The 10,922-nt window shown below is 43.0% G+C and overlaps 1 protein-coding gene across 1 annotated transcript in view; it reads left to right on the forward strand.

Annotated features, from left to right (window-relative positions):
* Positions 1–10,663, forward strand: part of LOC120947173 (caltractin-like) — a 29,289-nt gene extending 18,626 nt beyond the window's left edge. The window contains exons 4-5 of the mRNA XM_040362268.1: positions 3,172–3,275; positions 10,290–10,663. Of these exons, the coding sequence (XP_040218202.1) occupies positions 3,172–3,275; positions 10,290–10,462 (277 nt within the window). The 3' untranslated portion in view covers positions 10,463–10,663. The remainder of the gene's footprint in view (positions 1–3,171; positions 3,276–10,289) is intronic.
* The last annotated feature ends 259 nt before the right edge of the window (positions 10,664–10,922 follow it).

The raw sequence follows: 10,922 nt of genomic DNA on the forward strand, positions 1-10,922 counted from the left end.
AACCAAGGGGTTAAGTGTTCCCTATGAAGGTGTTTCTAACTGTAAAGGCAGTGTACTGACAGGGAGTAGAGAGAGATCACTTTCCTGACAGAACGAGGATATGTGTGTTTACATTAACAGATCCCAGTTCTGGCTCTCTGAGGATTTGGTGTCGCGCCACGGCGTGCGCCCCCTAGAGCCATAAAACTGGCCGACGTACAGCTACGGCTACAGCATGCAACAAAGATTAAAACACAATACAGCAGGAATATAAAGACATCAGTAAGAATGAAGTTCAAATAAGAAATGCAAATGAGGTTAATACATTGGTCTTAAAGGCCTCTGATGGTTTGACGAGCGGCGGGACTTTCGGGTCCTTTACTGATGTTACGTCCGGCTTAGGTGGAACGCATGCCGGCTGTGAGAGATGAGCGGTGGCGAGAAATGTAATTTTCCAGGCTTTATACAATTCCAGGCTCCATGGTACCTGTAATGTGAGTGTACTGGCACATGTTTTATAATAAGCAATTTTTATATAAACGTGCTGCACGATTATTACGTTATTGCTTACCCATTCTGGTAGCATTGGATTTAAAAGCAAAGGAAGTGGACGGCAAGTATATACCAAGTTTAGGATTCACCATTTAAGCAGTGATGGTCCTGTGGTGGCCCAAACTTACCTGGTGAGTGGCTATAAAAGGTCCCACAATTAACAGTGCATGTCAGACACAAACAAAACCATGAAGTCCAAGGTATTGACTGTAGACCTCCAAGACAGGATTGTATCAAGGAACAGATCTGGGGAAGGGCACAGAAACATTTCTGCAGCATTGAAGGTCAACAACAATCTCTGCAGCTCTCCACCAATGAGGCCTGTATGTTAGAGGGGCCAGACGGAAGCCACTCCTTGGTAAAAGGCTCATGACAGCCCACCTTGAGTTTGCCAAAAGGCACCTGAAGGACTCTCAGACCATGATAAACAAAATTATCTGGTCTGATGAAACAAAGATTGAAATATTTGGCCTGAATAGCAAAGGTCATGTCTGGAGGAAATCAGGCACTGCTTATCACCTGGCCAATACCATCCCTACAGTGAAGCATGGTGGTGGCAGCATCACACTGTGGGGATGTTCTTCAGCGGTAGAAACTGGAAGACTAGTCAGGATCGAGGGAAAGATGCAGCAATGTACAGAGACATTCTTGATGAAAACCTGCTCCAGAGTGCTCTGGACCTTAGACTGGGGCGAAGGTTCATCTTCCAACAGGACAACAACCCTAATCACACAGCCAAGATAACAAAGGAGTGGCTACGGGACAACTCTTTGAATGTCCTTGAGTGGCCCAGCCAGAGCCCAGACTTGAACCCAGTTGAACATTTCTGTAGAGATCTGAAAATGGCTGTGCACCAACGCTCCCCTATCCAACCTAACGGAGTTTGAGAGGTCCTGCAAAGAAGAATGGGAGAAACTGCCAAAGAATAGCTGATCCAAGCTTGTAGCATCATACTGAAAAAGACTTGAGGCTGTACTTGGTGCCAAAGGTGCTTCAACAAAGAATTGAGCAAAGGCGGTGAATACTTATGTACATGTGATTTTTTTGTTTTTGTTTTGTTTTTTATTACATTTGCAAAGTTTTCAAACAAACTTCTTTCACATTGTCATTATGGGGTATTGTGTGTAGAATTTTGAGTAAATAATGAAATTAATAATTTTTGGAATAAGGCTGTAACATAACAAAATGTGTAAAAAGTGAAACGCTGTGAAGATTTTTCTGATGCACTGTATATATACACGTAACTTATTGTTTATAGTTACTTGAATATTCACAAATTCGTATTTTAGCTTGCCCCGCAACACATAGAACATAATGGGCTAGATTCAGTAAGAAGTTACGTTGGTGTATCTGTTGATACGCCGCGTGACTTCTATGATGCGCCGGCGTATCTTTTTTCTGTATTCAGAAAGCAAGATACGCCGGAATTTTGCTAAGATACGACCGACGTAAGTCTCTTACACCGTCGTATCTTAGGGTGCATATTTACACTGGTCGCTAGGTGGCGCTTCCATTGATTTCGGCGTAGAATATGCAAATGAGCTAGATACGCCAATTCAGAAACGTACAAGCGCCCGGCGAATTTTTTTACGTTGTTTACGTAAGGCTTTTTCCGGCGTAAGGTTACCCCTGCTATATGAGGAGTATCCAATGTTAAGTATGGACGTCGGGACAGCGTCGAATTTTGCATCGTTTGCGTAAGTCGTTAGCGAATAGGGCTTTGCGCAAATTACGTTCACGTCGAAAGCATTGACTATTTGCGACGTGATTAGGAGCATGCGCACTGGTATATGTTCACGGACGGCGCATGCGCCGTTCGTTAAAGACGTCATTTACGTGGGGTCATGTTTTATTTACTTAAAACACGCCCACCTCTTCACAATTTGAAATTCGGTGTGCTTACGCCGGCAGATGTACGCTACGCTGTCGTAACTTAGGGCGCAGGTTCTTTGTGAATCTAGCCCCTGCCTCACTAAGTTACGGCGGCTTAGCGTATCTGAGATACGCTACGCCCGCACAAAGTTACGGCGGGCTATCTGAATCTAGCCCTTTATATTTTGGGCACGCACCAAAAATGAATGGCAGCCGCTGATTGATAAACACTGACATAAACTAAACACAAGGGGCGCCGTTTTGTTTATGTTCATGTATCTTCATACCTATTTCCATGGCGATATCCATGCAGAAATGGACAGGATTTGACATGTCTACACTGAGGATGTAAATGCTATAGAAGACCACTAGAATAGGAAAGTAAAAAAATGAATGAGTCTGACTTTAAAATAGGTTGGGGGCAAAGGAGGGGGAACGCAAGGGTTTTTATTCTAAAGAGAAACTGTACTTAAAGCGTGAATTTGAAATGCCTCAGTTTTTTCCTGATGAAAGCAGAGAGGTGGAGCCTTTGGAGAAACATCTGCGGATGGTCCCCCTTGCTCCTATTTCCCATGTCTTCAGGAATCATCTGACACTTGAATGCAATGATGTGCAAATAATGTGCAATGCTAGAAAGTACAGCGTAAAATCTCCATTATCTGATATGTCCTCATGTGCTGCACACAAGGTGTTGTCTAATCTTCTCAGCTGTTGTGAAAGGGTTTTTACAAAATGTGTTTTGAATTTCCTGTATCTGATCTGTTTCAGGAGCCTTAGCTTTGAAGCGTTCCAAAAACTTGTTTCAGATTGGCATGGTTTGGCCCGGGATTTCTACAGAGAGCTTAAGAAAGGATTTTCAGCAATTGATATTGGTAAGAAGACAATTTTATGTATTTAAAAAAAATTATTTCTGAATATTTCCTAAAACATTATTGTGCGAATTTAATTGCATTGCCATGCACAATGACTATATACCACCATTCAAACTAGAATTTTTCAGATATTCTGGTTAGTTAAAATAAGCTTTTTATATAGCTAGGAGTTAAAGTATAACTTGCTATGGATAGAGTAGGAAATTTTTTTATTTTTTTCCTATTGTGTCCCTTTTGTGGGGATTTCCTTTCACTTCAGTACTCCAGTAGATAGATAGGGAGTGAGAGAAAATCTCTTTCAGCTGTCGAAACTCCTTTCGTAAACAGTTATCAAAGCAACACGTTTACCTTTTCCTGTTCAGTGACAATTCAAAGGTTGTCAGGTTATACTGGTGCCTTCAGAATGAATGAACACTGACAAACAAAAAAAAAAAAAAATTTAGCCAGCTCCTACTTCAATCTCCTTCCTAGGTGAAGTCCGCTCTTCTTAGCTATCTACTTTTTACATACTTTTTTTCTTCAATTAACAATTCTGCTACATTGCTGTAGAGCCAGTCTTTCTATGTAGCTATCTGGATCAGCCTTTCCTAAGCCCAACTTTGGAGTGACATGCCCAGACAGGATGTGCCTGGAATGAAACCTTCAAGCACTGGGCTCTTGCGTTTGGAGTCAAAGTCCAGAGATGTGGCACAGCCCCAGGTTTGTCACTGCCTCTGAAGATTTACTTTGTGAGTAGGCCATGCAGATCAATCACTGGGAGCTACCTGATGTCTAAACCAGGGGTTAATACTTAAAGTTTGAATGCTGACATTATCCACTCAATTCACCATTGAGAAAGTAACTTTTCACTGCTGCTTCAGCATGTGAAAAGTGATACTTTAACTATAGGATCAGCCTATAAGTTCTACCAGTGCTAGAGGATCAGCCTGTAGCCTATAGTAGTGATAGAGGGTCAGCCTGTAGCCTATAGTAGTGATAGAGGATCAGCCTGTAGCCTATAGTAGTGATAGAGGATCAGCCTGTAGCCTATAGTAGTGATAGAGGATCAGCCTGTAGCCTATAGTAGTGATAGAGGATCAGCCTGTAGCCTATAGTAGTGATAGAGGATCAGCCTGTAGCTTCTACTAGTGCTAGAGGATCAGCCTGTAGCTTCTACTAGTGATAGAGGATCAGCCTGTAGCTTCTACCAGTGCTATCCCCAGTGTATAAGACGTATCCACTGTTTCTTTCTTTATGGAGACTGAAAGAACCCTGGATAATTCTTTCTCCCTCCCAAGCACCTTAGAGTAGGACTTTGTTAAAAGTTGAACTGCCCCCTCAGTGTCCCAACTTAACAGAGCATTAACTATCCCGATGGACAATGCTTCTGTGTTTAAGGATCCTATCCTATAGACAAGTGTTGGATGTCTTTTCTCAAGCTCTGTTCTCACTGGCAGGCTCTGCAGTGCAAGTTCCGACAATAACCTTAGTTTGTTAAACACTAGCTGACTGAACTAAGAACATGATAAGGGATTTGCTCACTATAACAGTAGAGCGCTTGAGTATAAAGTGCCTGGCACTCATGGCTGAAGCCTTGACCTATAATGTGGACGAGTTGTTGGAAATCTCCCACCTCACCTCCAGTATAGGTCACCTGTCCGTGAATATGAGAAGAAAACTTTGGCTAAACCTGCTTGGAAGAATCGATGGCTTAGCATGTCCTTAGAGGGACAAATTATTTTCTGAGCTGCCCAGGATACTCTCATGAAGGATGATACTGTGAGTAAAAGTACCTATCTTCCGCATCACTGTAGAAGAAGCCTAGGGCTTAGTAATGAAGACCCAATCATTGTCAGAGGTCTAGAAGAGTAGCTTTTATTACTCCCAAGACTCCACTTTCAAAGCCAAACCCAAGTGTGATTCCCAATCTGTTTGAAAACCCTGGACTTCTAAGTTTCACAAGCCTTCTAATAAATCCACTTCCGCATCACTTTGCAAAGTGGCGGGACATTTGAAATATTTGCAGACACATAGACAACCTGAACTTTAGATTCTTGGGTGCAATACGTAGTTTTCAGGAGCTACAAGCTAGACTTTTACTCCCAGTCCCCTCCCAAATTCTTGGCATGCAACCTGTCACAACATGGGTTAGCAAATCTCTATACAGTCCAGGTGGGTCTTTTGGAGCAGAGCATCATCTCCCCAGTGGCTACAGCAGAATGGTTCCATTACCTCAAACTGTTTACAGTTCCCTAACAAATAGGGGGTATCTTCTCCATCTTGGATCTCAGGGCTCTAATGTCTATATTCAGGCCCAGAAATTCTCCATGGAATTCATGAGGTCTGTTATAGCCTCCCTTTATCAGGGAGACTTTCTGGCCTTTGTGGACCTTAAGAACATCTGCATCTGTACCTGCATGTTCCCATATTTCCAGTGCACCAGTGTTTATTTCCCTTTGCTGTGGGTTCCCTGCCATTTTGCCTATCTTCTGCACACCCAGTATTCACCAAATTGCAGGCCCCTGTGTTGGATTTGCTGCACTCGAAAGGCATCCCCACTGAGGAATATTTAGACAACCTCCTCTGAGCAAACATCAAGGTGCTGACAGACCATATTGTCACAACTGTCTGGACTTTGCAGAGGTTCAGCAGGGTCCTGGACCTTCAGAGATCAGTGCTGGAACAAACTCATTGCTTGTAAAATCTGGGTATTATTCTAGATGTAGCGCCCCCTTACTTTCAGTATGGGCACTACGTTAAAGTTAGTGGGGGAATGGGAGAGTTATTTTGGCTCCCATTCATAATTGGTTACATTTTGGGCTGCTGTCATTCCAAAACTGTCCTGTAGGTCAGTCTGCGCTCCAGGGATGCGATCCTATCCCTGGGCGACAGTTGGTGCTAGAGGGGTTCTGGCAGAGCCACTTTTCCCCAGCAGCCAATTAGAGGAGTTTTCCCTCACGGGGCATGCTGGGGGAGGGTATATCTGGGGCGGACGCCATTTTTGTGTGTTCTTCGCGGGTTCCTGGTTCCAGGTGTGGCACCCACCTTCAGGGTGTGCTCACATTGCGGGCCCCACCACTATGGCCTACCTGGCCTGGGGTCACACGCTACGCGGAGTTCCAGACTTTGGGCCCTCCTGGCCTGGAGCAACTGATGCTACTAAGGGGCCCCAGTGACTTACTGGGTTCCCCATCTACTAAGGAGATCCCAGGCTGTATGCCGTTCGGTGGGGGGTCGGCTTGAGGAGAACCCGGAGGCAGGTTGTCCAATAGGACTTGAACGAACCATCGGGGATCTGGTGACCAAGACACTGACAGGTACACTTCAACTGTCACCCAGTGACCCTAAGTTAATCTACTGGGAGGATTCGCTCAATCCATTTAGCTCATTCAAGTACTAGGCCTGTGGCAGAGGTTCTTAGAGTCGGGTCTGTGGCAGAGACCTGTTCCTCCCAGCAACCTAAAGTGACACTTCGGCTGCCATGCTCGTGGCAGGAGTCTGTCTGGGGGCACTTCACCCACTCTGGCTAGAGTGGCAACGAACTGTATCTACTACTACTGAGAGCAGTATTGCTCCTTCTCATATCCAGGCCTGATACTGCAAAGTTCTCTTGCTTCATCAACCTTTTCTCTTTACCTCTTGTTGATGTTCGTCATGTTGGGCCGGAAATAAAGCATTCAGAAAATCTTTATTTGATGACTGGACATTCGCTTACTAATCTACTCATCAACTTCACCCCTAGACAACAGTAAGAGGTAACTTAATACACCGATCCCAAAACAACCAGCCACTCCTTCGGGGGTAGCGCTACATAGATACAACTCAAGCCAGATTTTTCCTTTTCTGCTCCCAGATTCAAACTCTTCCGTTTTCTCTTGAAGAGTCCTGGGACTGATGGTAGCCTCTTTTAGGCAGTCCCATTTGCTCAGTTTAACTCCAGACCCCTACAACACAACATTCTGTGGTCATGAGACAAGTCATTTCAGTCCTTGAACAGACCAATTCAGAACACAGAAGATCAGTTTGTGCTGGCATTTGTGCTAGATTGATGTCACTTAGGTAAAGAAATTTACAAAACACGTCTAATAAATTAACACAACATTCAGGTTAGCCCTTTGATTTCTGTCCTCTGTTAACTACATTACTTTCTTCTTCATTTCCTGATGTTATTATTGTCCACTTAGGGGGGTAATGATTTAGGGGTCCATAAGATGTTAGACTTGATTTCACAAATGAAAATAGAATTTTTGCATTTACATTCTATCTTTCCTGCCTCTGTTCTGATTTTTTCTGATATCATTCCGCGATTAAAGTGGATAATTAATCCAGATCTCTTATACATTGAAAAGATCAGAAAGAGGGTGAACAGGATTATTTCAAAATGTATGCCTTCTGTTCAAGGTTTTTCATATAGGCCTCTTGATTTAGAAGGTGGATTGTACTGTATGTTTTTTACCACCCTGATATGGTCCTTCTTTCTAATATTGGGCTCGATATACTGAACTTAGATTTACAAACTTGTGTAGAATTGACCGTGGTCCAGGAGGGGTGCCAGGCTATGTAAGTTTAGCCTGGCGTTTGGGGATTGTTGGTGTATTAATGTTATATATACAGTAGTTCAAGCTTTAATGGCTGAACTATTTGTATATTAATGGTTAAATATAGTTTGAGCTTTGATGGTTGAACTATTTTATGTTGGTGTAAATTTAGTAAGATGATCATATGGAAAATATTTTATTGATAAATTGGTTTGTTACTATGCCAATAATAAAGGATCACGGACATTTTATTTTATTTTTTTTATCCATAACTACAGTTTGTGTGTATTTATTTATTATAACAGTTTAATATGTGTTTTCGTTTATACAGTGATCAGTGCTAGATAAATGCACTAATTACTGTGTAAATTACACTGGCAGGGAAGGGGTTAACACTAGGGGTGATGAAGGGGTTAAGTGTGTCCTAGGGATGTGTTCTAACTGAGGGGGGGATGGGCTACCAGTGACACGACAGTGTTCACTGCTCCCGATGACAGGGAGCAGTAGATCACTGTCCTGTCACTAGACAGAACAGGGAAATGCCTTGTTTACATAGGCATCTCCCCGTTCTGCCTCTCCTGACCACAATCGCAGGCCGCCGGCGATCATCGAGTTCTCGGGACCCGCGAGCACACTCTTGAGGCCTGCTGGATGGCAAATTTAAAGGGATGAACAGGTACGGCCATTTGCCTGCCCGTGCCATTCTGCCGACGTATTTCGGCGGTCGGGAAGTGGAAGCACAGATACATTTCTGGCTAATTTTAAATCATTGAATAAAAAAATCCTTTTGGACTCCAAATATGACAGTTTCCATCCTGGATCTCACCTAAACTACTTCTAATGGGCTTAGAAATAAAATAACAGATATTTCCTCCATCATTCTCTTCCATATGATCTTAATGTTATTTCCCAAAGTGTTTCCTTATTCTTTCATTAAGGTGCCAATAATACATAAGATCTGTGCAGAAGTGCACATACACTCACACTACACACTTAGGTAGATTCAGGTAGAATGGAATAAAGTTACGGCGGCGTAGCTTAGCGTGTTTAGGCTACGCCGCCGTAAGTTAGCTAGGCAAGTAATGATTCTCAAGGTACTTGCCTGCTAATATACAGCGCGTAGCCTAAAGCGGGCGGGCGTAAGGGCGCCGAATTCAAATCTGTGTTAGGGGGCGTGTTTAATGGTAATAAGGCTTGACCTTACGTTTTTGAAGTTTTTTTGTTACTGCGCATGCGCCGGGCACCTACATTTCCCAGTGTGCATTGCGGCTAAGTACGCCGCACGGGCCTATTGATTTTGACGTGGACGTAAACAACGTAAATCCCGATTAACGGACAACTTACGCAAACAACGTAAAAAATTTGAATTTCGACGCGGGAACGGCGGCCATACTTGACATTACTATTCCACTAGGGCCTAGCTCTAACTTTACGCGGCCTATCTCTACGCCAAACGCAATGGAAGCGCCACCTAGCGGCCATCCAAAATATTGCAATCTAAGATAGGACGGCGCAAGCCATCGTATCTTAGATATGTTTAAGCGTATCTCTGTTTGAGCATACGCTTAAACATAAGTCGGCGTAGATTCTGAGTTAGGTCGACTTATCTACTGATAAGTCGGCCTAACTCTACCTGAATCTACCTATAAATTACTATTTGGTAGATTCAGGTAGAGTTAGGCCGACTTATCAGTAGATAAGTCGACCTAACTCAAAATCTACGCCGACTTATGTTTAAGCGTATGCTCAAATAGAGATACGCTTAAACATATCTAAGATATGACGGCTTGTGCCGTCCTATCTTAGATTGCAATATTTTGGATGGCCGCTAGGGGGCGCTTCCATTGCGGTCGGCGTAGAATATGTAAATGAGGAGATACGCCGATTCACGAACGTACGCCTGGCCGACGCAGTACTTTTACGCCGTTTACGTAAGAGATAGGCCGCGTAAAGTTAGAGCTAGGACCTAGTGGAATAGTAATGTCAAGTATGGCCGCCGTTCCCGCGTCGAAATTCTATTTTTTTACGTCGTTTACGTAAGTCGTCCGTGAATCAGGATTTACGTAGTTTACGTCCACGTCAAAATCAATAGGCCCGTGCGGCGTACTTAGCCGCAATGCACACTGGTAAATGTAGGCGCCCGGCGCATGCGCAGTATCAAAAATACGTCAGAAACTTAAGGTCAAGCCTTATTACCATTAAACACGCCCCCATAACACAGATTTGAATTTGGCGCCCTTACGCCCGCCCGCTTTAGGCTACGCTGCCGAATATTAGCAGGCAAGTACATTGAGAATCATTACTTGCCTAGCTAACTTACGGCGGCGTAGCCTAAACACGCTAAGCTAGGCCGCCGTAACTTTATTCCATTCTACCTGAATCTACCTATATATGATTATCTTTAGGATATGTTTAATACCAATTAAATGTTTGAAGCAGTGTGAAATTTATAAACATTTTATTTATAAATTATTAATTTTCTCTATCTGGTATTCAGATAATGATGGAAAAATAACAGCTGCAGATTTAAGAGAAGCATCCAAATTGGCTGGATTATATTTTACAAACAAAGAGCTTGAAGAAATGCTACAAGTGGCAGATAAAAATGGAGACTGCGCAGTGGACATAAGTGAATTTATTTCCATCATGCTAAAAACCAGTTTGTTTTAGTTTACACACAAGCAACCACAGTTAGCATGACTCAGTTTCCCTTTCCTGTCTGTGGACCCTGTGTAAGTGGATCCAGTGTTTTGTTTTCTTTATGTGGTAACTACAAAGGGCTCTTGAATACCTCCTGCCCAGTTTTGACTATTTGCATTTTATTTTTACATGGTAACCCCATATTAATAAACTTTTAATAATGTCCCTGTTCTTAGAAAGTGTGCTCTCTGCATGAGATGGTTTTAAATGGAGCTTGTCCTTATCACAACATTTTACTTTAGGTATTTATATGTGTTCATTTTTAAAAATTCACTGTGACATTTGAAGGGGTCATTTTTTTCATGGCTGTGATAACTGGGCATTAACAGGACATTGCAGTGTGGGCACCCACTGACAGCACCAGTTTCAAACTAATGACTGGGCACCATGCTAAATGGTTCCTGATCATTTGATCATCATGGCAGCCAAA

This window comes from Rana temporaria, chromosome 8 (assembly GCF_905171775.1).
Source record: "Rana temporaria chromosome 8, aRanTem1.1, whole genome shotgun sequence".
NCBI lineage: Eukaryota > Metazoa > Chordata > Amphibia > Anura > Ranidae > Rana > Rana temporaria.